The sequence below is a fragment of the Trichosurus vulpecula genome, chromosome 2, assembly GCF_011100635.1.
Source record: "Trichosurus vulpecula isolate mTriVul1 chromosome 2, mTriVul1.pri, whole genome shotgun sequence".
NCBI classification, from domain to species: Eukaryota; Metazoa; Chordata; class Mammalia; order Diprotodontia; family Phalangeridae; genus Trichosurus; species Trichosurus vulpecula.
The window spans coordinates 424,921,707-424,949,513 of NC_050574.1; the positions used below are offsets into that span (position 1 = coordinate 424,921,707).

Below are 27,807 nucleotides of genomic sequence, written 5' to 3' on the forward strand. Positions count from 1 at the left end.
AGCCTGATTTTCACCATTCAGCTTTCCTCCAATTTTAGTGCATCATCATGGAATCCCAGCCCCCGAAAGGCAAATGAATTTCAGTTCTCTATCCCTAAATGTGTTTTAGAATACGTTTTATTAGGAAAGGAAAATAAATGAAAAAACCCGGACTTAAGTCTAGTTTTATTTTCATCTGTTGGTAAACTACCTTGGTTTCAGGAAACAGTCTTTTTATTATCCAGTCTCTCCCAAGAAAGTTATTTTAGTATTGGTAAGAGAGGGACTATGTATTAGGAAGGCAGAATTTATGATTTCAAAGAGAATCATATACATGTCTGAACGGTTCAGAACCGCAGGATATAAGGAATTCCCTAAGTAGAAGGCAGAAGAATTAAAGCATTTATTCAAGCTCCAAAGTAGCAGACCCATTTTGATATCTTGGTCAAGAGCTTCCAGGCCCAATAAGTCTGCCTCACAAGAGTAGGCAGGAGGCCACAGAAAAACATGATGGCATTAAACCAAATCATATTCATGCTTCCCCCCTCCGGTAAGAAGATTACCCACTGGCCTCAAGCCCTTGCTCAACACTCCTCGGGTCAGCCCTGCTACCAGCAGCTCCTGCGTCTTCAGCTCCTTTGGCTTCGACTTTATCTTCAGCTTCCGCTGTAGCTGTCTCTGGCTGCAACAAGTCTCAATCTCCAAGCTGTCTTCTCACCTCTTACAGAGTTTTTGACATCATCAAGCGTCGTCTGAATGACCAGAACTTAGGCTCTGTTGATTGGTTCTTGAGTTGGCCCCTCCCCTTAGGATCCTGGAAGGTTCATATCCACATAGATTAGGTTAACACCTAAGAGGTTTGGGCCTGGGGCTTAGCACCTAGTAAGGCTCAATGAAATACACTGAATTACTCAAAGCAAACAAAAGCAAAACTCTCCAAGGGCACTTGTTGAACTAAGTGCTGAGGAGCCCATTTTGCTTACCAACACAGCATACCACACTGACTTCATTTAACACCCAATGGTTAACTTCCAAGTTACCTGTTACATACAACAAATAACTTAGTTAAGGGCACAAAGCAAAATTACAAAAATATATCAGTTACAGAAATAAAAGTATCAGGCAAGTTGTTGTGTTGCAAATTGTCATGAACTTCTTTGTATAACTCACTAGAAGATTTCACCCATTCTACAAATAATGCTTTCGAGTTAATAATGTCTGATAGAGAGAGAGAAAACCTGTTTGAATTCTGAAGCCATGTGGTAATTCTTTGTGATCTTCATACAAAAGAACACTCACTGAGTCATTCTTGACAATCAAATCTGCTTAAATCGCCATCATCAAATAATCTACATTACAGACCTTAGAATTATAGATGAAGAAACCTTCCCCAGTTTTATCTATTCTTGAAAACGTCTTAAATCTAAGTTTCTTTATGAAGCCTTCTTTAAATAGTGCCATCTAGCATTAACCTTTGCCCTTTCTGACTACTTATAAATATTTTTATATTTAATTTATTGCTTTGTATTAACACATTCCTTATTCTTTTTCCTAATTGACTCACGTAAGTCTTGTCTCTGCAACTAGACTCAAAGTAGGGAATGATGACATATACCTCTATATTTCTACCTTAGAACCTAGAACAGTATTAGACGCAGAGCTTATGCTTAATAAATATTTGGTATGATCTCAAGAGGTGGTGATAGGTATTTGACCACAGAAACACTCTAGGCTTAACTTCAACACTGTCCACCCCTCTCCAATCTCCTCAGCCCAAAAGATAAAGTAGGGTGACTTGAGTTTCTGTGACCTTGGCCCTTACCTAGAAATAGCACCCCTTTAAGACTGTGAACTTTCACTGTTACCTCAGTGGCTAGCGTACTCATACCACCCATTACTCCCCTACCCCGGAATTACTCATGGACACTTAGGAACAAAATATCTCCAACTCCTTCTTGCTGTTTTCTCACCCCATCTGCTTTTACTCTACCCCAGTCACGTCCCGCCACAATCTTGTCCACCCTTTCTACTTTGTCTTCTGGAAATAGTGAACAAACTTTCCTTTAGTCTGGGCATCTTCCTCGCATATATTTCATCTGTCTTCTTGTTCTCAGTGAAACCTAACTTCCCCCAGAAGATGCTGCTTCTCTGTCCCTCCTCTCCAGACCTGGCTGTATCTTCACTCATACCCTCCAACATAATGGTCTAGGGGAGGGCTGGAGAGTCCTGGGGACATTTCCAGAATCACTCTTTGCCTGACATCACCTTTGAATTTCACTCCTTTCTTAAGGAGTTCAGCATCTAGTTCACTGTCTTTCTCTCCTTTCCAGCTCCTACTCTTTTGTTAGCAAGGGAAGCGAATAAGCCTTTATTTAGTACCTACTATGTGCCAGACACTGTACTAAGCACTTTTTGCAAATATTAATCTAATTTGGTCATCACAATGACTGAGATGTTGGTGATGTTATTATCTCTATTTGGCAATTGAGGAAACCAGAGGTTAAGTCACTTGCTCAGGGTCCCATGCTAGTATGTATCTGAGGCTGAATTGGAGTTCAGTTTTTCCGGACTCCAGGCCCAGCACTCTATCCACAACTACCTGGGGACTTTAACATTCATCTTCATGCTCCTCAAACTCCTTAACTTCCTAATTCCAGAGTTACTTCAAATCCTATTACCTAATCCCACATACCACCTTGGACACATACAGGAATGGTCACTCCCTTTTACCATTTTTTTTACCATTTACCATTTTTTTTACCATTAACAACAAAAACCCCTGACATTCCTCCATCTGATCATAGCCTTCTATTATTCTATCTCTCCCTGTGCCTCTTCCTTCCTAAACCTCCTTGCCCTTATTTTGACCTCTAATTCCTCTAACCTAAAGTACTTTACTTTCTCAGGCTATTAACTTACTCAGATGACTCTCCTCCTTTCCAATCTTGACCTATAGTTAAACAATTCTAGTCCTCACTGTCCTCTGTTTTCAAATCCCTTACTTCCGCCTCCTCTTATAATTCATACATTACTATATCCCAGCTTTGGCTCGTGTCCACCATCTGTTTCCACCACCCTTACTTTTGTGTTGCCAGTCATCATTGGAGAAAGTCACACAACCATGCTGACTAGGTACGTAGCAGATTTGTTATCTAATATCAATCAGGCCCTCATTATAACAAGGCAATCCTTTGTTCTGTCCTACATGATTCCCTGTCTCACTCCCCATTTAAGCTATTCCAAACCTTTTCTTTTCAAGTCTCCCATTTAGCAACAAATAACCAACAAAATGCGATCCTATAAGCTCTTTTATAATAAAGTGTCTCCTAGTCAAATCTCAGACTCATTCAGGATGCCTTGGAGGATGTAACAACCATAACCCTGTTCACTAACTTTTGGATGATAAGGATCAGGTGAGGCTTAAAACAGGGAGATATATGCTCACCAAAAATATTAGCCACTATGATAGAAGAGGTTCAGAGCATAATCTAAGTCCAAGATGGACTTCCTGTGGAGGTTAAGGTCCTCTAGATGAGCCTTTTGGAGGATGTTGGTTAAAAATTGCAGCCTACTCATAGCCAACAGGCATCTTTCATTGTCTTCTATGTGAAACGTATCTTTAGTTCCCCAGAGGCAGTGGTGTTCTCGTGCCATGCTGCCATAGTAAAATACAACCGATAAAATGTTTGTATTGAAAAAAAAATGGATCTTTTGTTGTTATGGGAAGCTTGGAGTAGTTTCTCAAAAGTAATTCAGAGTGCTTTCCTCCTCCTTTTCAACTTCATTTGTACTATTTGTCAGAATATATAATGTTGCACAAGCTCTGTAGGGTACTTATTAGGACGCATGTTGAAACATGTGCAGTTGACATTTTTCATCCGTTTGGTCTTTCCTGTGTGAATGGAACGGCCAGACTCATTTAAGTGATTAGAGATCTGTTCCAAAAAGCTATACAGCATGATGTACATAACATAGTATCATCTGCAAACAGAACCATCTGGAGGACCTTACTATTTACAAAGAATCCTTCCTACCTGATCTCTTCACAGTAGTAAATACTTTGATTGAGCATCCATCTCCATGTTTTATGCTTTTTCTGGTTTTTATTTTCAGAAGGTTATTGAACATGGTTATTTCTATTGTCATATCTTCCAAGGAATATTAGATGATGTTGATCTTGAGACACTATTATAAAAAATGGAGTTTTGTTCTTGTAATCAACAAACAATAAATTTGATAGGATTTTCTCTACAAATTTCATTCAGTTGTGAAGTGGTAAAGATGTGGTCCACTGTTGAATATTGCTTGGGAAAGCCTTCTTGTTTCTTACAAATACTCATTAAGGATATCCTTGATTCACATGTAGCCGACCCACATAAACATTTTCTGTAGATGGGAGGGTAGACACATAATTCAGTGGTTATTAATGTTCTCTTCATCACTTATTTTTCATATTAATAAGTTTCAAGATTTCTTCCACACCTTTGTTCCTTTTCCTGTATTCAGATAGATACCTTTTCTTCAATGCTCTCATAATTCTGTCGTCTCCAGGACAGATTTTCTCTAAATATACGTGATCCCATCTGCCTCCTTTTTCCCATATACGTTCTCTTTAGTGCCATAAATAAAAATAGTAATAACTGGCTTATCTGACATTTTAAGATTTACAAAGCTCTTTGCATTATTGTAGTTAATTCTCACAAAAATCCTGTGAGGCAAGAGCCACTGGTATTCTTATCCTCTTTTTACCAATGGAAATGCTGAAGCTAAGAAAGGGTAAACTGGGTCACATAACTAGTAAGTGTCTGAGGCAAGATCTGAACCCAGGTCTTTGTGACTCTAGGTCAGGTACTCTGTATACTATTCCACACTACCTCTCTTTAGAAGTGAAAAGAATCTGAGATCTTTCAATCTTTCCTCTTCATTTTACAAATGAGAAAACTAAGTCCTTATTGGGAAAAATGTCACAATAACTTATGTCTTCTGCCTCTGGACCATCATACTTTCTGCCATGAGGTGACCCGTGGGACACTGTAGAGCTCTTGGTTACTTTCTCTGAGGAGCAGAAAGGAAGCCCTGCACTGCCTCTTAGTCTGTTGTCTCTCACCTGGAAAGTACAATTTCTCAGTAACTAGGATGCTCCTTAGGAATTTCTTTGAGACAATCTCTGCCCCTTCCATGTTCATTTGTTTTTGCCCTCTCTCTCCTCCTTTCTTTCTCCATAACCCATCTCTCTTCTCAGCTACTGTTTTTTCACAAAAGTGAGCATCTCTTCTTGTAGAGCCTGTCCTTCAGTTACTTTCAGGTACTCTGGAGAGCCCCTAGTTAGGTATGATCTTCAGCGATAGCAAAACTCAGCCAAAAAGAGTAGTTCTATTTAAAACACTGCCTATCAACAGCAAAAAAAGTGTGGCTTTTTAAAGGGTTCCTTGTATTACCAAAAGAGTTTAATTTGATTAAAGAAGAGTTTAATTTGTAGAACATACAGATTTGATTGATAAGCAAAGAAAGTTATTAAGGACTATACATCTATAAATCTTTTGTATGCTGTTCTTTTTTAAAATTTTATTCATTTGTTTTTAGTTTTCAACATTCACTTCTATAAGATTTTGAGTTCTAGATTTCTCCCCCTCCCTCTGCTTCCCTTTCCCTAAGATGGCATGCAATCTGCTATAGGCTATTCTATACTATTCTTAGAGAACCTTGCCACACCTTTGTATTCATCTGTAGGTGGTTTCTCTCACTTACATTTCTAGTGTGTTGTGTGTGTGTGTGTGTGTGTGTATTTATGTGTGTATATAAACATATGTAACAGTCCTTTATCATTTTAAGAGTTTTAATGACAGATAATTCAATACATAGAACAACTCTTAAGCAATCATTACTTATTATCTGTATTGTACTACTATGTATCCTGAAACATCAACAACACATAATGTGATGACTTCTGTAATTTTGGAAAAACAGTAAGGAGTACTTGCCAAATGGGCAATAAGATTGAAATGGTCTAGATGTTAATATGCCTTATTGTAAGTTAGGAAGAATCTTAGAAGTCAGCTAGCCCAACTCCCTTATTTTGATGAGGAAATTGAGATAAGCAGTTAAGTGAACTCCTCAGGTCACCCAAGTCATGTCAGAAGCAGGATTTGTGCCCATATCCTCTGACTCCACAGGCTGAGCTCTTTTCACTGTGTCTTTCGTGCTAAACAGATTTTCATTTTGAAGAAATTTTAACGCTTTTTTTAACAAAATGAATTTGATTTTTTGCATTCTCATTCTATTTTGTTTCTGGCATATTGGCTTTTTAGTGAAACTGTAATGCTTTATTACTTCAATCTGTTGCCATGGAATTTAGTCTCACATTCAGTTCCACTTAAGGAATTTTAAGTTGAGCATTTTTAAGAAAATTATGACTTTTTAAGTACTGATTTTTTTGTTGTTTTCATTCCTTTGGAAATTCTTGGTGAGGAAATTCCTCACCAATGAATATCAGCAACTGTTCTGCAATTTAGTCTTAGAAAGTGGCCTGGGGCATGCAAGGGCTCAGTGACTTGCCTAGGGTCACACAAGTCAGTCTGTGTCAGAGACAGGACTTTGATCTAGGTCTTCTTAACATCCGGGCCAGTTCATTTTCCACTTTGCCCCAGCTGCTGAGGGAAAAACAGTACATTATAAATGTACATTAGAATTCTCAGCTTAATATTGACTGTCTCTGAAAAAATAATCACTTCTGGTATTCGAGGTCCCTGGCTTATACAGTTGGTAGGTCACTTAAGTAAAATATGTTTGTTAATCAAAAACTATATGTGGCTAATGATTGGATATGTGGGGTGAGTGAGAGTAAGGAGTTCAGAATGATACCAAAGTCGTGATCCTGAATGACTGGAAGGATGGTGATGCTCATGGCAGAAGTTGGGAAGTTTGGAAGAAGAGTAGGGGGTGGGAGGGTGGGGAAGGTAACAAGTGCTGAATCTGAAATAACTACAGGGCATTCAGTTTGAAATGTCCATAAGCAATTGCCAGCGAGTCATGTAGTCTTGTCTTTTCTACCTCTGTGGCTTCTCATGTGTGTGTGTGTGTGTGTGTGTGTGTGTGTGTATGTATATATGTCTGTATGTCTTCACTTTTCACCTGGACTGTTGATCTCCCTGTCTCAGATCTCTCGCCATTCTGATACATGTCACATAGCTACCAAAGTGATTTTCCTAAAGCACAGGTTTGATAGTGTCACCTTTCATCAGTTTATATCTGTTCAGTGTCCTCCTCTCCCCAAGTGAAGAGGCACTACACTTGTATTACCCATGTTGATATTCTCACCATTAGTTTTGGTATTAAAGAGTTGATAGTATACAGCTAAGTATGTATTAGTGTGAATGATAGATCTCGTTAAATGGTATTATTATTCAGATGTATATTTTCATTGGGTTAGAATGAATTACTATATGAATTCCTCAGGAAATGATTTCAGGTTATTGTGTTTTACCCCAGTATTTTCTACTTATGTTATATACTTAGTTAATTTATAATATTTCACATTTTCTTTGACATCTTTCTTTTGGGACCCTTTTAACACAATTCCCACTAGGGAAAAACTACTCCTGCTAACTGATCCCTCTGATCCCTGTCATTTTTATAGATCTTAAAAGTAATACACTTTTCAGTGTATTTCAGTGATATGGTTATTTTGTGGTTCTGTGTCATCTGCCCTCCACAACACATCTCCAACTTCATTCCCTACACACTAATATTGCTCTTATATTATGTTTGCAGTTCCCAGCTGTTAATCACCCCCAGTCTTTGGAGAGAAGATATCTAGGAATTTTAAGTGGTGTTTTGCTTGACTTAATGAAGGTAGGACATTGTGCTCTCTTTTTTTACATACAATATTTTTCAATTTATATTTTACTTGTCTCTCCATAGGAATATGTTGCAAAGCATTATGTGAGTTAGGCCCTATATTAATAGATAAGAGATTTGCCAAAGTGAATTGTGGAGAATGAGTTGTAAATAACATGGGTAATCTATTAAGTTACAATAAAGTTCTGTGTTTTAACATTTTGTATATGCAGTGCAGAGTGTTTGCATAAATATTTGTTGACTAATCATGGGCCTTTAATAAATATTTATTTGATTTTTATTATATGGCTAATTAGCCAGTCAATATTAATGGATCATACCCTATATTTGGAGCCCAGTTAATAAGAATATTAGAAAAATATGAGGAGCTTGTAATCTGAAAATTTTCTCTCGTCATCATTGATGGTGTTTATATTTGTTAGTTGCTTTTCCTAAAATATCTACCAAACTTGATTAACTTTTTAAAAATATCAATAAAATAAAGTGGAAAAACTAGAATAAATTCAATGTTCTGTTTTTTCTGTCTTTGTTATTTATCTTACTTTTGAACCTGGAACTAAAAAGGAATAAGAATATATCTGACTTGAGAAGCTCATTCTGAGTAGAAAATGCTTGATGTCACTGTGCTTGTGTTGGCTGTGTCTGTGTGTTTGAATTGACTGTATCATAATTAAGCTGGCCATGGTAATGATAATATGGATCCATCATGTCGTTGATCCAGTCAGAATGATTGGTAGCCAGCCTGAAGAGAAGTAAAGCAGTTGGGTCAGTTGTTGCCGCAGGGGAATGGCCACTGTGGCCCTTTTCTTTCTGGTGCTGAAGTTTGAGATAATCAGCTAGTTATTTAGTGGCTGCTTGGCAGTTCATTGCATTGACCTGATCTCATGAAGGAATTCATAAACCAGAAGTTTTATAACTAATATGTACAGTATTTTCTACCAATAACATGTTAATAACCATATTTCAATGTGATATGAGAGCATTAAAATAGAACTGGCTTACAGAAATCTGGTTTCCCTGAATTCTTATATATTCATCTACTTTAAAGTGCTATTTTTTGACAAAGAGCCTTTACACTTATTTTTAGCTGATGTCTTTTAAAAATACAGTCATTGTAATGCTAATGCCAGTGAAACCAGAATCATTCTGTGCATACTCGCACAAGATGGCTTTTGTTCTCCAATTAGGAAAAGAAAAAGAATTGTGCAGCATTTAGAGCTTTGTCTGAGTCAATGTTAATGCATAATCACTTGCTTAGAATCAGTGACTTAGGTTTCTGAACAAAAGCCCTTTGACCAGAAAAGTGAGTATTTTCATTTCCATTGAAACTGAAACTTCAAATCTTAGCCTAGGTCTTGGGCCTGATGCTAGAGGGACATGAGACTGAGTAGCAAAAAGCCCTGGACAAATTTAGTTCTGGTGAAATGCTTCGTTTTTTTCTTGGTAGCTGCCAACTTACAAGAGTATTTTGGCCACTGAATATGTTTAAAATTATCCAATTTAAACCATATTCATTTAGTATTATTATGTTCTAAAGATGGCTTAGATTCATAGGGCTAGAAGGGACCTAAGTCCAGAGTGGTTAAATAACTTGCCCATATTTTCACAGCCAGCTAGAAACAGCATTGATTAGAATCCAGTTGTACCATCTTCCAGCCCTGTGCTTTTATTTGTTTTTAACTACTTTAACTCTATTTCACATTATTTCTTTATCCTTTAGTTTTTATTTTGCTTTTTTATTTCTTAATATGCCCTTTTCCACCTATCCCACAAGCAATTTTTTTTTATTAATTAAAAATTAAAGAGTGAAAAATAGTTCAGCAAAACCAACCAATACATCAGTCAGCTCTGACAATATATGCAGTATTCAACATCTCTATAGTTGCCTGTCTCTGCAAAGAACACTCAGCTTTTCTGGAGGGTCAAGATTTATTATTATTAATTAAATAGCTTTCCTTTTCTGTTTTGTTTTTTCCATTCACATTGCTATAGTCATTGTGTATGTTGTTTTCCTGGTCTGCTTACTTTCTAGTGCTTTTATTTAAATGTGTGTAATTTAAAAAATAAGGACTGGTTTGATTTATTAATGTTTTAATGTCGAAATGATTACTAACAATTGGGAGGGGGGAAGTTTTTAAAATTAATTTGATAGAAATTTTTAAAAGTTTATTAAATTAGTTCTTGTCCATTTAAATTTATGTTATTTTTCTGAATCCTGGGCTTTTTTCCTTTAAGAATTTACTGAAGTTGGATCCAGCTGACAGATACTTGACAGAACAGTGTTTGAACCATCCTTCATTTCAAACCCAAAGACTCTTGGATCGTTGTGGAACTTCACCTTCACGATCAGCAAAGAGAAAACCATACCATGTTGAAAGCAACACATTATCTAATAGGTAAATATTTCTTTCTAAGGCAGTAGAAAGCAGGACTGGCCTTATAAGCAGATAAAATAGGTGAATGCTTTTATATAGTGATTGGTGGAACAAGGCCCCCACCAGCCTATTATAAACACTTAGGCCATGTTTGAAATCCTGTAGTGAGCAGCACATTCCTTTGGGTCTTAGTTGTTTAGTCTGTGAGTCTTGTATGAAAATGCAAATATCCTTGAAAGGGTAACACATGAAGTCATATCAACTAACATAGTTTCTAGCCATGACCGGTCACAGATAGAGTAAGGCCTTGTGGAAATGAGTGTGTGACAGCACTAGAGCATGGGGGGAGGGTATGAACGATGTGATGAGCATTTAAGAGGCACCTGTCTACCATTGTGCCAAGGGTGAGCCTTCTGCAAGGGTATTCTAATTAAATCTGAGCTGCAGAGTTAAATTCTTGGCAAAACAACAGTTCTAAATAGAGCACACATGTTTGATGGTATAAAATCAAAGCTAACAGTGTCTTCATTGGGGATTCTTTCAACATAACCCGTAAGACTGTTGCATGTATGCTGTTAGCTGTATGTGTATTACCTTCAGCTGAACAGAGTGGATAGTGAGACAAATCCCAGGAAGCTGAGAATGTGATTCTGTTCCGTATTTAATTTGTGGAAAGCATGAGTATTCATCCACCATTGTTAAAGAAGCTTTAAAAAGCAGTCATTCTCAAAACAAACTTTTTCAGTAGAACACTCCGTTTCCCTATAATAGAGATGGCATTTTAAACGCTTCATACAGAGCTCTTTACCTGATCTGTAATAACATCCTATTAAGTGGTGAATACTTATATTTTGTTAGTTTCTCCGATTAACAGAATATTGATTGCATTTTACAATTGTTGATAACTCTTTTAGAGGCTTCTGGTTTCATTTAATTTCTTCTATCTTTTCAGACTATTCTTAGCTGAAATTTCTTTGTTAACTTTAAATTTTAAAATATATCTTACTGATTTGATTCCAGGAAATTTTGATTCATTGAATCAAGGACTGAAGAGTACTATTAATTGGTTACTTATCTTGAGTTTAGGAAGTTTCATATCTGTTCAGTCCTGTGCATTTCTGTGATAACTTGTAGTCTGGGTCCTTTTACTTCTTTTATACCATATCATTTGGAAAGACATATTGTGGTGGGATTTGGGGCCTCTTAGTCACAGTTAGTAAACATTTATTAAAGTCCAACTTTGTGCCAAATACTGTGTTAAGCTCTGGGGTTACAAAGAGACAAAAGACAGTCTCTGCCATCGAGTAGCTCACTATCTAATGGAGGAGACAACATGCAAATAAGCTATGTGCAGGATAAATAAAAGAAATAATTATGGAAGGCATGATAATTAAGAGGTATTAGAAAAGATTTTTTGTAGAAGATAAAATTTTAGTTGGAACTTAAAGGAAGTTGGGAAAGTTAATAGTTGGAGAGGAGGAAGGAGAGCATTCCAGGCATGGAGGACAGCCAGAGAAAAATGGCTGGAGCCAAAAGATGGAGAGTCTTGTTTGTGGAACTGGCAGGAGACCACTGAATTAAAGAGAAGTTGTAGAGAGTAAGGTATAAGAAGACTGGAAAGGAAGAGTGGTCTAGGTTATAATGCTGAACAGGGCATTTTATATTTGATCCTAGAAGCAATTGGGAGCCATTGGAGTTTATTGAGTAGGGGTATGTGTGACATGGTCAGATCTATATTTTAAGAAAATCACTGGTGACTGAATGGAGATTGGTTTGGAGGGGGGAGAAACTGGAGACAAATAGACCCACCATTAGGCCCTATTGCAATAGTCTGGGCATGAGGTGGTACGGGCCTGCGCTAGAGTGGTGACAGTGTCAGAGAATAGGGCATATATCAGAGATACTGCAAAGATGAAATTGACATGCCTTGTCAACAGCTTGTTTAAGGGGGATGAGAGATAGTGAAGAATCCAACATAACTTCTAGGTTGTGAGACTGAGGGACTGAAGTGATGGTTTAGGGAAATTAGCATCAGGCAAGGTTTAGGGAAAAGGATAAATGAGTTTTGTTTTGTACATGAGTTTAAAATCTTATTCAATATGTCTGAAAGGCAGCTGGAAATGTAATACTGGAAGCCAGCAGAGGTTAGGGCAAGATAAATAGATTTAGAGAGAGTAATTAAAACATGGGAGCTGATGAGATCACCAAGTGAAGCAGTATAGAAAGAAAAGAAAAGAGTGCCCAGGACAAAACCTTGTGAGATGCCTACCTACAGTTTGAGGGTCTGATCTGAATGAGGATCCAATAAAGGAGGCTGAGAAAGAGTGGTCAGATAGGAGAACTACAAGAGAATGATCCCCCCAAAACCTAGAGACAGAGTATCAAGGAGGACAAGAGTGATCAGTAGTGTCAAAGGCCGCAGAGAGGTCAAGGAGAATGAGGATTGAAGAGGACATTGTATTTATCAACTAAGAGATCATTGGTAACCAGAGAGAGCAGATTCAATGAAATGATAAGGTCGGGAACTGGATTGTAAAGGGTTAAGAAGAAAGTGAGAGGAGAAAAACAGAAGTACCTGTTGTAGCTGGCCTTTTAAAGGAGGTTAGCCACAAAATAGGGAAACTTGACGGACTTTAGTTCACTACATTCCAGAACTCCAAAGCTTATGCAGCCCACTATCTTCATTTACCCTAGTAGTCGGGCTTATAGGTATGCACCTCCAAACCTGACCTTTATCTGCTTTGAAAAGGTGCTTTGTCTAGAGAGATTAATGCCATATGTGTTTCCTTACCAAAGAGATTCATGTTATCTTTGAGACAGTATTTCTTACTGATCTTTGGCAGAGCTTCAGTGTCAGCAGAAATGTGATAACCTATCTGTTTAAGAAACTTACGTATGAGGCTTGCTAGCCTTCTTTTGGGAATCTGTGGATCTGTTTAGAGCAAGGGGTGGGGAACCTGCAACCTCGAGGCCACTTGTGGCCCTATGGGTCCTCAGGTGTGACCCTTTGACTGAATCTAAACTTCACAGAATAAATCCCCTTAATAAAAGGATTTGTTCTGTAAAACCTAGACTCAGTCAAAAAGCTGCACCCAAGGATCTAGAAGGCCACATGTGGCTTTTAGGCTGCGGATTCCCCACCCCTGATTTAGGCCGTTACACTTTGATAAATTGAAATACTTTCAAGCCATCTTTAATTTATTTATTTTTGGGTTTTTTTTTTCACTTTTTTATTATTTATTTAATATTTTTAGTTTTCAACATTGATTTCCACAAGATTTTGAATTACAAATTTTCTCTCCATTTCTACCCTCCCCCCCGCTCCAAGATGGCATATATTTGGATTGCCTCATTCCCCAGTCAGCCCTCCCTTCTGTCACCCCACTCCTCCCCCATCCCCTTTTCCCTTACCTTCTTGTAGGGCAAGATAGATTTCTGTGCCCCATTACCTGTATATCTTATTTCCCAGTTGCATGCAAAGCCAACTGTTTTTTTGAACATCTGCTTTTAAAACACTGAGTTCCAACTTCTCTCCCCTATTCCCTCCCCACCCACCTCCCTAAGAAGGCAAGCAATTCAGCATATGCCACATGTGTATCATTATGTAAAGCCCTTCCACAATACTCATATTGTGAAAGACTAACTACATTTTGCTCCCTCCTATCCTGTCTCCCTTTATTCAGTTTTTTCCCTTGGCCCTGTCCCTTTTAGAAAGTGTTTGCTTTTGATTACCTCCTCCCCCTATCTGCCCTCCCTTCTGTCGTCTACCCTTTTTTATCCCCTTCATCCTTCTTTCCTGTATGATAAGATACCCAATTGAGTGTGTATGTTATTCCCTCCTCAAGTCAAATCCGAGGAGAGCAAGATTCTCTCATTCCCCCTCACCTGCCCCCTCTTCCCTTCCTACAGAACTGCTTTTTCTTGCCACTTTTATGTGAGATAATTTACCCCATTCTGTCTCTCCCTTTCTCCCTCTCCCAATATATTCCTCTCTCATCCCTTAATTTGATTTTATTTTTTTAGATACCATCCCTTCATATTCAACTCACCCTGGGCCCTCTGTGTATATGTATGTATGTGTGTGTGTGTGTATATGTATATGTATGTATATTCCCTTCAGCTACCCTAATACTGAGGTCTCATGAATTACACACATCATCTTTCCATGTAGGAATGTAAACAAAACAGTTCAACTTTAGTAAGTCCCTTATGATTTCTCTTTCTTGTTTACCTTTTCATGCTTCTCTTGATTCTTGTGTTTGAAAGTCAGATTTTCTATTCAGCTCTGGTCGTTTCATTGAGAAAGCTTGAAAGTCCTCTTTTTTATTGGAAGTCCATATTTTGCCTTGGAGCATGGTACTCCGTTTTGCTGGGTAGGTGATTCTTGGTTTTAATCCTAGCTCCATTGACCTCCAGAATATCATATTCCAAGTCCTTTGATCCCTTAGTGTAGAAGCTGCCAGATCTTGTTATCCTGATTATGTTTCCACAGTACTCAAATTGTTTCTTTCTGGCTGCTTGCAGTATTTTCTCCTTGATCTGAGAACTCTGGAATTTGGTGACAATATTCCTAGGAGTTTTCTTTTTGGGATCTTTGTCAGGAGACGATTGGTAGATTCTTTCAATTTCTGTTTTCCCCCCTGGCTCTAGAATATCAGGGCAGTTCTCCTTGATAATTTCTTGAAAGATGCTATCTAGGCTCTTTTTTTTTTTGATCATGGCTTTCAGGTAGTCCAATAATTTTTAAATTATCTCTCCTGGATCTATTTTCCAGGTCAGTGGTTTTTCCAGTGAGATAGTTCACATTGTCTTCCATTTTTTCATTCCTTTGGTTCTGTTTTGTAATATCTTGATTTTTTCATAATGTCACTAGCTTCTACTTGCCTCAATCTAATTTTTAAGGTGCTATTTTCTTTAGTGGTCTTTTGGACCTCCTTTTCCATTTGGTTAATTCTGCCTTTCAAGGCATTCTTCTCCTCACTGGCTTTTTGGAGCTCTTTTGCCATTTGGGATAGTCTATTATTTAAGGTGTTATTTTCTTCAGTATTTTTTTGGGTCTCCATTAGCAAATCATTGACTTGTTTTTCATGGTTTTCTCGCATCCTTCTCATTTCTCTTCCCAATTTTTCCTCTACTTCTCTTACTTGCTTTTCTAAATCCTTTTTGAGCTCTTCCATGACCTGAGAGCAATTCATATTTTTCTTGGAAGCTTTTGATGTAGGCTCTTTGACTTTGTTGACTTCTTCTGGCTGTATGTTTTGATCTTCTTTGTCACCAAAAAATGATTCCAAAATCTGAGTCTGAATCTGAGTCCACTTTTGCTTCCTGTCCATGTTCCTAGCCAACTACTTGACCCTTGAGCTTTTTGTCAGGGTATGACTGCTTGTAGAGTAGAGAGTACTTTGTCCCAAGCTTGAGGGGCTATGCTGTTTTTCAGAGCTACTTCTACACAGCAAGCTCTGCCACACCAGGCTTCTTCTCCCCAAAGAACCACCAACCAGGATTGCGGCTCAGATCCAGGCAGGGCAAAGCAGGCCTGGGGCCAGAGGCAATTGCAGCTGTAGCTCTGGAAGCAGCTTCAGAGCTGCACCTCCCCCGCTGCCCCCGGGGGCGGTGACCGACCCTGAACTCCTTTCACTCTGTCCCAGCAGCTTTTCCCACTAACCTCCTCTGTTGTCTTTGGCGTTTGTGGGTTGTAAAGTCTGGTAACTGCCGCAGCTCACTGGTTCATGGCGCTACGCCTGTTCCTCACAGCTCCCAGTATGGTTGGTCCTGGTGCAGCCCATGCTGGGCTGTGCTCCACTCCGCTCCCAGCTCCGTGCAATAGACCCTTCTTCGCAACCAGGCTTTCCTGGGCTGGAACCCTGCTTCCCTTTGCTATTTTGTGGGTTCTACAGCTCTAGAATTTGTTCAGAGCCATTTTTATAGGTGTTTGGAGGGACCTGGGGGCTTAAGCAAGTCCCTGTTTTTCAGTTGTTGTCTTGGCTCCTCCCCCCCATCTTTAATTTATTAATTTCAAATATTTAAAGTAGTTAATATTCCATTGCTATAAATATTTTTTCCCAAGATATGTCTGTAGACATGAGTTCAGTGTTAAGTTAAGCATTACCAAACATTTTAAAGAATTGGCAGTTCCCCAAATTAATGTGACCAGCTTTATCCTTCTGTGGGTATATTTTGAGCCTGGGTCAAACTGTGATTATGATGTCATCTGTCCTCCTGACTTCTGTGGAGAGAATATGAACATAAAATGTTGTAGTATTTCTTTTTATGGAAACATCAACACAAACAAAATCTCTGAGGGAATTCTATTTTGACAAAATTGTCATAATTTTACTAGCTTTCAACATTTTCCCCCTCTTCTAGAGTACTACTATAATGCCTCATCACAAATAGAGTGGAGCGCGTGCTCCATCAGGCAGTGCCAACCTGGAATGACTTTTAGGATGTATTGGTTGATCTTTCCACCTGTTGTCTGAAGATTAGCCTAGCCAAGTTGAGAAAGCCCATTTCAGAAGATTGGCTACCAAAGGATTAATTTTTTTTGTCATAATTCCTTTAACCATCTATTAAGGAGTAAAGAGATGACTTTTCTTTGTCAACAGAAGGAGTCTTTGAGTCTTCATGTGTATTTAAGGTAGCATAATAAATATTTGCTAACCTATACAAATGTTTCAAGCCCCTGTGACATATGAATTAATCAACCAACAAGTATTTATTTTGTGTTTACTATGTGCCAGGCACTGTACTAAGCGTGGGAAGATACAAAGGCAAAAACACAAAAGAATTAGATTTCAAGGGGCTTAAATACCAATGGAGACACATGTAAGATGAATACAGAGTACAATGAAATTAAACTTGTAGTGGAAGGCTTAAGTGGCTGGTGGGGGACTGGGAAGAACTGTAGAAGACAGGATTTGTGCTGAGTCTTGAAAGAAACCAAGCTATGTCAAGACATGGAGATGAGGAAGGAGGGCATTCCAGACTTGGGAAAGACTCAGTGAAAAGGCAGCAGATGGAGTGTCCTGTGCCAACAGCAAACAGGCAGGTATCACAAGCAAAGTACAAAACAGTGTGAGAAGACTATAGAAAGATCTGGGTTGTGAAGAGCCCCAAGCGCCAAAGTGAGGACTTTCTATGTAATTGTGGAGGTAATAGGGAGCCAGTGGAGAGTTTATGGAGAGAGATATGGTCAGAAAGTATAGTTAGAAATTACAAGATAACTGGATATGTGGGGTGGGTGAGAGGGAGGAGACAGAGAGGACATTAAGTTTGCAAACCTGGTAAATGGGGAGGATGATAGTGCCCTCTACAGAAATAGGGAAGTTCAAAGGATGGGGGTTGCTCTGAGGGGAAATAGAATGAGTTCAGTTTTCAAGCTGAATGTAATGGACATATTGAGATTGAGATATCCAATTTGAAATGTCCATTGGATACTTAGAGGTATGTAGGATTGGAACTCAGAACAGAGAGAAAGACTGGATGTATAGATCTGAGAATCATTTTGTATAAAGATGATCATTTAAAGCCGTAGGAACTGAGAAGATCACCAAAGGAGGTTATAGAGAGAGAACAGAGAAGAGTGCCTAGAACAGTCTTGGATAATCATTTACTATTATGAGGGCATGTCAAGGATGACGTTCTTATAATGGAGACTGAGACAAGTTGGGGGAGAACCAAAGGAGAGTAGTGTCGGGAAAACCCCAAGAAGAGAGAGTACCAAGCAGGAAGTGATCAGCGGTGTGAAATGCTGTAAAGAGTTCAAGAAAGATAAGGACTGAGAAAAAGACATTTAAATGGCAGTTAAGAGATCACTTCCAGCTTTGGAAAGAACAGCTTTCAGTTAAACGATGAGGTCGTAGAACAGGTTTTAGTAAAAAGTAAGGAGAAGGTGGGCTTACTGAGTCATGATGACCTTTTCAAGGAGTTAGGAGAGAAGGTGAAGTGAGAGTGTTACAGGTAATGGGGATAGAAGAATCAAATGAGGATTTTTTTAAAGGTTGTGGAGCCATCGTTGTGTTTGTAGTTAGCAGGCAAGTTAGCAAGGAGGAGCCAATGGATAAAGAGCAATTGAATATCAGAAGGACAATGGGGATTATGATAGGAGCAGTCTTTTGGAGATATAGGAGGGACTGGGACTGGGACCGTGGCTGCAGGTAGAGGGATCGACCTTGACATAGGAAGAGCTACCTCCTCATCAGTGACTGAAGTGAAGGGATAGATCGTGCGAAATGATGTCAGTGACATATGATATGAGGAGAGAGGAGGGAGCCTCAGTTTTTTTCAGTATATATGACCTGTGGTCCTCAACTGAGAGAGTGGGAAATGGTAAATCCCATGGGAATCTGGAGGAGAGACAAGGTTTGGAACAGTCAACTGTATTGAATGGGATAGGGAATCAGAGAGGAATAGGATTGCTTTGCTTGTAGTGTGGATCTTGTTGAAATTAGGTGACATAAATTTGTAGTGGACCCAGTCATCTTGGTTTCATGATTTCCTCCACTTCTCTTTGGCAGTATAGGAATGAAGGAAACAGATGAGGGAATAATCTAAGATGAGGGTTTGGCAAGGCATGACAAAGGGGCAACGGGTTGGAGCAGATCAAGAGTAATCTAGGGTTGGAGTTGACCAGGACAAGAAGGCAAGGGAATCAGGAGTGAAGTATATTGTAGAGTTGAACTACTTCACAATGAGGTTGAGATTAAGAAGGGAAGAGTTTTATTGATAAGATTTATTTGAATATCATTTTGGTATTTGAGTACCTTATTTTAGCTGTGCATTTTAAATTCCTTTTTATATAGAACTTGTATAATATCTCTGCTAAATGTCCTCTGCTTTCCTTTGGTTTGTGTCCAAGTCATTCAGCGTTACAATTAAGAGACATTTGTGGTAGTTTTAGAGACATTTTGGGAGATCAAAAGTCTCCACAATGGACCTTCTTTCAGCTTATAATTTAAAGGAGAAAAGTATGTCAAAAACAAGAGTGGATCATTATGAGCTTAATTCTTGTCGTGGTCAAAGTCTTTGTTTCTGGGGTGGCTTTATCGTTGTAGCTTCAATGAAAAAGGATCTGAAGGATTTCAGCTACTGGTATACAATTATAATTCAGTTCAACAAGGTATCATACACTTACTTTAGCACCTGCTGTGGGGCAGACACTGCGCTACGTGCTAAGGCTACAAATATAAAAATGAAATCGTCCCTGCCTCCCAAGAAGCATTCGTCTGCTGGCAGGTGAGTCGGGGGAGGTGTAACATGTACACCAACAGGTATGATAACAAGGTAAATTGTTATAGAAGACACCAATGGGGGGATATGGGAAGACTTCCATGGGGAGGTTTTTCTTAGCTGGGCCTTTGAAGAAACTCAAATATCCTAAGGAGTAGGAATGAAGACAGAGTACATTTTGAGTATGAGACGTGATGTGTACAAAGATAAGTTGAGTTGAGGGAACAGCTAGTAGTTTGATTTGAACTTGCAAACGATGAAACAGTAGTGTGAGATAAGGCTGGAGCAACAGGTACGTAGGACTCCCTTAATGGAGGGTTAACATTTTATCCTAATTGCATTCGAATGCTATTGGATATTTTTCAAAAAGGAAGCACCTTTGAAAGATTAGTTTAGTGGTTGTGTAAAGGAGAAAGGGAGAGACTTGAAAATAAGGAGATCCATTAGTCAGACTGTCGTGATAGGCAAAAAAGGGGTGATAAGTCCTCAACCATAGTAGTGCAGATATACTTGGAGGAAAGGGGTACAAATGAGAAAGACATATTTTGTGGAAGTAGAATCAACAAGGCTTAGTGGGGTAGGAAGAGAGAGAAAGGCAAAGATGATTTTAAGGTTGTGTACCTGAGTTACCAGAAGGTTAGTGTTTTCCTCAAAGAAAATAGGAAGGTTATGGGGCAGCTAGGCGGTGCAGTGAGTAGAGCACTGGCTCTGGAGTCAGGAGGACCGGAGTTCAAATTCGGCCTCAGACACTTGACACACTTACTAGCTGTGTGACTTTAGGCAAGTGACTTAACCCCAATTGCCCTGCCTTCCCCCCCTGCAAAAAAAAAGTAGGAAGGTTTGGAAAAGATACGGGTTTAAAGGAAAAAATAATAAGTTCTCTTTGATTTCTGAAGGACAACAGCAGCAGCAGTGGTTTAGAACCTAGAAGCTTTAAACTACTAGTCTTCCACGAGGGAGAACATCCTTAAGAGATTCTATTGCTATCATATGCAAAAAGAATGCAAAAGGGAAGAAATATCTTTCCAGGTCTGGAACTTGCTATTTAGTTAATAGTTGTTTCTTTTTAACTAATTCAGTTTTCGTTTTCAGCATTCCCCTCCACAGGATTTTGAATTCGGAATTTTTCCCCATCTCTCCCCTCCCCCGAGTCAAGACAATGTGCATTCTGATTATTCCTTCCCCCAGTCTCCCTCCTATAACACCCCCCGCCCCTTCTATTTTCCTGTAGGGCAAGACAGATTTCTATGCCCTCTTGCCTATATATCTTATTTCCCAGTTGCATGTAAAAACAAATTTTAACATTCATTTTTAAAGCCTTGAGTTCCACCTTCTTTCCCTTCCTCCCTTCCCACCCACCCTCATTGAGGAGGCAAGCAATTTAATATAGGTTATCCACGTGTGGTTATGCAAAACACGTCCATAATAGTCATGCTGTGAAAGACCAACACTATTTCCCTCCATCCTATCCTGCCCCCCATTTATTCTCTCCTTTGATTTTGTTCCACCTGAAAAGTGTTTGCTTCTGATTACCTCTCCCCCCATTTGCCCTCCCTTCTATCATCCCTTTCTCTCTTATCCCCCCCCCCCCACTTTCCTGTAAGGTAAGATAGATTTCCATATCTAATTGAGCATGTTTGATGGTGTAACAACAGTCCTGCTTGCCGCTACTCTGGCTGTGTAAGGTCAATAACAGCAGCACGCAGAAGGGCTAGCAGCACAGGTCCTTTGATCTGCTTTTCTAAGGAAAGCAACTTTAAGGGGTTTACAATCTCACTTTAATTAAACATACATATATCATTCACTTAGCTCGGGGAAAGAAGTCAGCACCCTGAACTTCAGAGCAAATACAAACAGAAATTACAAACAGATCAACAGACAGGCTTCTATCTGTCTGACCAAATCACAATACATACACAGTTACCAGAGAGAGAAGCACCAACATCTGGGTTTTCAAAGCCAGGGGTCTCCTTAATAACTACCCAGAGTCTCTACACCAACACTCTTCCAATGAGTGAGCCTCAAACAAAATGCTAACCTCAGAGTATATATATACTTTCTCAGGGTCAGAATGCTTTACACCTCTCGAGGGCTCCACACCTCTCAAGGGCTTTACACCATTCTTGACCTAATTAGTAAAAGGATATGGGCCTTCCTACAAACAAAGGCAAGACTCAATCAAAGGCACTTGATTGCCTTGGTGCCGAGAAGCACTCCAAAACAAAAAACAACAAAAAGCCCCATTTTACTTGCCATTACAGATGGGAGTAAGATTCACTTATTCTTTCTCACCTTTCCCCTTCTCCCCTCTACTGTAAAAGCTTTTTTTGCCTCTTTTATGCGAGATAATTTATTCCATTCTACCTTTCCCTTTCTCCTCCTAATATATTCCTTTCTCACCCCTTAATTTTATTTTTTAGATATCATCCCTTCATATTCAGTTCACCCTGTGCCCCCCCCATCTATCTGTCTCTATGTATATGTATGTATATGTGTGTGTGTGATATATGTGTGTGTGTATTACCTCCAACAACCCTAATACTAAGAAAGGTCTCATGAGTAACAAATATCATCTTTCCATGTAGGAATGTAAACAGTTCACCTTTAAGTCACTCATGATTTCTCTTTCCTGTTTACCTTCTCATGCTTCTCTTGAATCTTGTATTTGAAAGTCATATTTTCTATTCAGCTCTGGTTTTTTCATCAAGAATGCTTGAAAGGCCTCTATTTCGTTGAATGTCCATTTTTTCCTAGTTAATAATTTTTAATTAAGGTAGGGTCTTGAGAAAGTGGAGAGGATTGGTTTTTGTTGTTTTTGTTTTTAATAATGTGACTCTTGGGGCCTAACTAGAAGTTCTTAATCAAGTATGATAATCGAGTATGAGAAGAGACATTTAGCATTGCTTCAGGCTTCCTTAATGTCAGCTCTTTGAACAGCTTCTCAAATGGTTCTTGGCAGATATCACCATCTGAGAAGTGGGAGGACAGGAAGAAGCCCCTCATTTATGATGCCTGAGCATACATACTGATGGGGAAAATTTGAAGGCTTATTTTCACAGATTACCATACTGCTGAGAAAAATATGACATTTCTTTCATTGCAGCTTAAAGAGAATAAAATTGCTCCTAATCAAACCATCTCTGACAGTAACTATATTTGAAGCAAGATTTTTCTGAATACTTGGAAAGAACAGAGAATCATTTGTTTCAGTTGTTTCTTTATCAAAAACCTGTCCATCCCAAACTACGGTTTCTCTTTTTGAAAGATAAAGATAAAATGAAATAATCTTGTTAAGACATCAGAGTTCCACTTTTCATAATGAAGTTTTATTTTGTAGTAATGTTTTATTTTGTTTTAAAATTTAAATATGAAATAAACTTCTAAATTTTAGAGAGTCTGTCAATTTGGAATGATGGTATGTGAGACAATGTCTATTTTAAGCAACTGTGAAAGCCTTGAAGGAATCTGATCTTGCAATGAGAACTCCTCCATTCAGTAATTGATCCCAGTTTTGGGTACAAAATAGAAAGTGCACAATTATTACTTTTCTAAAATGTAAGTACAGACCATATTCTGTTTGAAATCTCACAGGGCACTCTGGGTAGAGAGACAAAACCAAGCTAATACCACCCCCCCAAGAGGGTTGGGGGAGTGGGGAGGGGCTGACACTGAAGTGAGCTCTGATAGAGCAAGTGAAGTCAGAAATTCTGTGAACTTAGAAAAGAGTGATAAAGGTGATAGATAAATGCATTTCTAACCCCATCCTTTTTTTTTCAAAGCTCCTAGATTTTTGTGTATATGTGTATGCTTATGGAAAGAGGGTTTTAGTCTTGTAACTCAAGTGGCTTTTCTTCAGTGAGGTGTTTTAGAATACTTGAAATGGAATAAAATGAAAAACTGAAGGTGAAATGTTGTTTACTAGTATCCAAAGAAAACAAAGGAAGTCTGAAGAGTGGCTACTGCTCATATCTCTTCTTTTCCATAGATTTCTATAATAAAATAATTTTTTTCATGAGACATGATTATTTCATGGACAGGGCCTAAACAAAGCATTAGTTGCACTGAAATATTAATCATAGAGAATTTATTGGAACAATCAGGAGGGAAATGATTTCTGTGAGCCATCCACAGGATGTGACAAGGAAATATTATTACAAAAACCTTTGTTATAATTCTTTTTGTGATATGATTTTACCCATAGTTTACTACAATGTAGACCTGTTATTTTAAAAAGTGAGCATTTCTGTTCATTGAGAAATCTTTACTATGTGTTCATTTAAAACACATTTTTGTATGTATCTCTGCGAGGAGAGTTCATATGTTAATGCTTCTTTTGTTTTAATGTAGAAATCAAGCCAGCAAAAATGCTGCTTTGCAGGCCCATCACAGATCTAACAGTAAGGATATACAGAACCTGAGCGTTGGACTTCCGAGGAATGAAGATGTTCTTCCGGCAAGTGAAAGCTTCCTTAATGGAAACCTTTCTGGAGCTTCTCATAGTCCCATGCACAGCAAACCCTATCAAACAAGTAACGCACCTGGATCTGCAAGCAAAGATCTCACCAATAACAACATTCCACACCTTCTTAGCCCCAAAGAATCAAAATCAAAAACAGAATTTGATTTCAGTATTGACCAAAAGGCTTCTGAGGGCCCAGGCACAAAATACCTTAAGTCAAACAGTAGATCTCAGCAGAACCGACACTCATTCATGGAAAGTTCCCAGAGCAAAACTGGAACATTACAGCCTGGTGAAAAGCACGGACGGCATAGCTACATAGACACTATTCCCCAGTCCTCCAAGAGTCCTTCTTATAGGGCAAAGGCCAAAAGTCACGGGGTTCTGACTGACTCCAAATCTGTGAGTAACCTTTCTGAAGCCAGAGTTCAGATTTCTGATCCTAATAGCAGCAGGTATTTTCCATCTAGCTGCCTAGACTTGAACTCTCCCACCAGCCCAACCCCTCCCAGGCATAGTGACAGTAGAACTTTGCTTAGTCCTTCTGGGAGAACTAACCGAAGCGAGGGCACACTGGACTCACGGCGAACAGCAGCAAGGCATTCCAAAACAATGGAGGAGTTGAAATTGCCCGACCACATGGATGGAAGCCATTCACACTCCCTGTCTGCACCACATGAATCTTTTTCCTATGGTCTAGGCTATACCAGCCCTTTCTCTTCCCAGCAGCGGCCTCACAGGCATTCCATGTATGTGACTCGGGACAAAGTGAGAGCGAAAGGCTCAGATGGAGGCTTGAACATAGGGCAAGGGATGGCAGTCAGAGCCAACAGCCTTCAGCTGCTGTCACCACAGGTACAACTTGGGCTATTCACCAGATCTGTTGGCACATCACAGGAAGATGGTACAGAGGATTTGAATAGGGTCAATGTGAAATTTTGCCTGTTGTAGGATATCTTAAGGATGCACGATAGGGGTAGTTTCTAAACATTTTAAAAGAAAAAAAAGTGAATCAACAATATCTGTTAAAAATAATAATAAAAATAAAACAATAATAATACTGAATCTTTGAGTCATTAATAATTGGGCAATAGGGAGGATTCAGTAGTTCTCTAAAAATCTGATTCCTTTGTTAAATTTTATATTATAGCACATTTTTCCGATAAAATTTCATTTTGAATTAGTGAAATCCATAGGGTTTTTCTCCATAGGTTTTTACTTTGAGGGTGAATTCACAGGCATATTCTTCCATCTCACCAACCCATATGCTGCTCTCAGCACCTTTTTTACTGACTGCTTTCCTGACTTGATTTTCTAACTCAAGCCAAAAGTTTTTAAACGGCTGCAGATAACTCTTAGATTCTAAGTTTTGGAGTGAATTTTTGATGTCTATAAAACAACCAAAAGATAGATTTTTAAATCTTATCAAAAGTTTGGAGACATCTTAATGATTTTCAGAGTCCAGACATGATTCCTCCCAGTTTAAAATTGATTATACCTTTGAAGGTACAACAGCATGCTTTGAAATTACATTTTTATAAAAGTTACACACTCACTTGGATCAAAGAAAAATAAGGTGACATATCTCTTTTGATGGAAAATGTTTTAAGGGAAGTCATTTAACCACTGCCCTATTAGAAGCCTATTTCATGCCAAATATATTTGGTCATAACAGTAGCAATAAAAATTGCTCACATTTACATGGCCTTTGGGGTTTATGAAGTACTGTCCTCACAACCTTGTGAGGTATGTAATACCAGCATTATTATCATCACCATTTTACAGATGAGGAAACTGAGGTTCATGGATCCCCTAACATCTCTACCATGACACAGGTAGTAAGAGACACAACCAGGACCCAGCCCTAGGTTCTCTAAATCAGCATGTGCCATAATACCTGGAGAATATAAATGAAACCTATGACCATCCCGTCCATATGGAGAATAATGAGATAAAAGATTAAAGCATTCTGAAGGATAAGAGTATCAGTCAGTGAGTATTCACCAAGTTCTTTCTGTGTTTTCAGCCTGGTGTAGATACCATGGGGAAACAAAAAACCAAACAAACATATATTCTGTACACTTAGGGAGTTTGCAATCTAGTTGCAGAGACCAAAAATGACATATAAAAAAGAACCATAAAGGAGGTACTAGTGGGAGTTGGAGAAGTTAGAGAATGCTTTCATGAAGGAGAGGGATTTGAACCAAGTCGTAAAGGATGGTAAGATTCAGATGAGTGAGAGGAAAGAGATTTCAGAGTTATAGAGGAGCAGGTGGGAGACCTTGGACTTAATTTTTTAGGTTCCATTCCTAAGCAAGGTAAAAGCAAAATTAAGTCAAAGAAGCAATCTAGAAAATTGTCTGGCAGTGGTATACAGAATAAATTGGAAGGGGAGAGACTTAGTAACAGGCCAACTAAGGAATTTTCAGTAATTAAAGCAGGAAGTCATGATGGCCTGGGCTAAGACAAAGGTAATGAGAATAGAGAGAGCACAAATCGGAGAAATGGTTTGAAGGAAGAAAAAAAATGGTGAAAGATTAGATGTGGGAAGGATCAAAGATGTCTCCATGGTTTTTATTTGATGGACTAAAAGGAGCACAAAATTGCTGAAAGAAGTAAGCCAGCTGAGAAGAAAACTTGGCTTCATAAAATCAGGGAATTGTTTTTCTAGTGGGGCATTTGAGATCATCCTGGGTTACTTTTTGATTTGGTAGCATAATTGAGGCTCAAAGAAGTTTTAGTGGCTTTGACCTTACAGGCAGTGGCACAGCAGGTTTAGTATCAAGGTCTCTTGATTCCCAGTGGAGTGCTCATTCCACTACACTCGGTTGTTTTAAACTTGTTGAGTTTGAAATGACCATGGACCATCCACTAGAGATACTCTATGGACAATTGGAAATAAAGGACCAAAACACAGATGAGGGAGAGGATAGGAGATTTAGATTTAACAATCTTTTGCATACAGAAAATAAGTTATCTTCTGGGGAGTGAATGGAGAGAAAAGAGCTGGCAGTAGAGCCTTGGGTTATCATTTTACTTTAGAATTTAAAACAAGTTAGGAAGGGGCTTTTAGCTTTTCTTGAGTCATGGATCCCTCTTGGCAGTCTGGTGAAGCCTTTGACCCCCTTTTCAGAATAACATTTTAAAATATAAACTAGATTACATAGAATTGCAAAGGAAACCAACTATATTGAAATACAGGCACCAAATCGTTTAAAAAAAACAAATTGATGGACCTTGGGTTAAGAACCTCTGAATTATAGAGCAATCAAAAATAAATTATTAGCATTTAAACACAAACAATTAGGGAACAAGAGCAAACCATACAAAATAAGGTTGAAAATGACTGGCAGCCTATGAATACTGGCAGAAGAAGGATTAGTAGACCTTTTGGACAATGAGTTGAACAGAACTCAACAATACTGTAGTGAGCACAGGTCAGACTGCTTTAGAGACTGTCTGCTTCTGGGCCAAACAGCTTTAAAGGGACAACATAGGAACTGGAAGATGGTGTTCAAGTTAAGAGGTAAAATAAAGCTCACCATAATTTGGAAAATTAAATACAATGGCAGCCACTAAAGTCCTATTGAGGTGACTTATCATGGTATAGAGGTGACCCTTTATTCTCAGAGATTTATGCCAGTAATCTCGGACAGACCGTACCAACCAACATATGCACAGTGATATGTATGTTTATATATTTCTGGAAGAACAGTTTCTGATAATTCGGAGAGGTTCATTGCCAACTTGATCTCAGGGTGTTTAATTTTTACATTCTTTTGTTCTTGTTCAGTCATTTCAGTCAAGATCAACTCTTTGTGACCCCTTTTGGGGTTTTCTTGGCAAAGATAGTGGAGTGATTGGCCATTTCCTTCTGCAGCTCATTTTGCAGATGAGGAAACTGAGGCA

At 38.7% G+C, this 27,807-nt stretch overlaps 1 protein-coding gene across 2 annotated transcripts in view; it reads left to right on the forward strand.

Annotated features, from left to right (window-relative positions):
- The window catches only part of CDKL5 (cyclin dependent kinase like 5), a 264,370-nt gene that overhangs the window by 202,089 nt on the left and 34,474 nt on the right, over positions 1-27,807 (forward strand). For both annotated transcript variants that reach the window (XM_036743412.1, XM_036743411.1), the window contains 3 exons: positions 7,750-7,830; positions 10,072-10,232; positions 23,787-24,753. In XM_036743412.1, the coding sequence (XP_036599307.1) occupies positions 7,750-7,830; positions 10,072-10,232; positions 23,787-24,753 (1,209 nt within the window). The remainder of the gene's footprint in view (positions 1-7,749; positions 7,831-10,071; positions 10,233-23,786; positions 24,754-27,807) is intronic.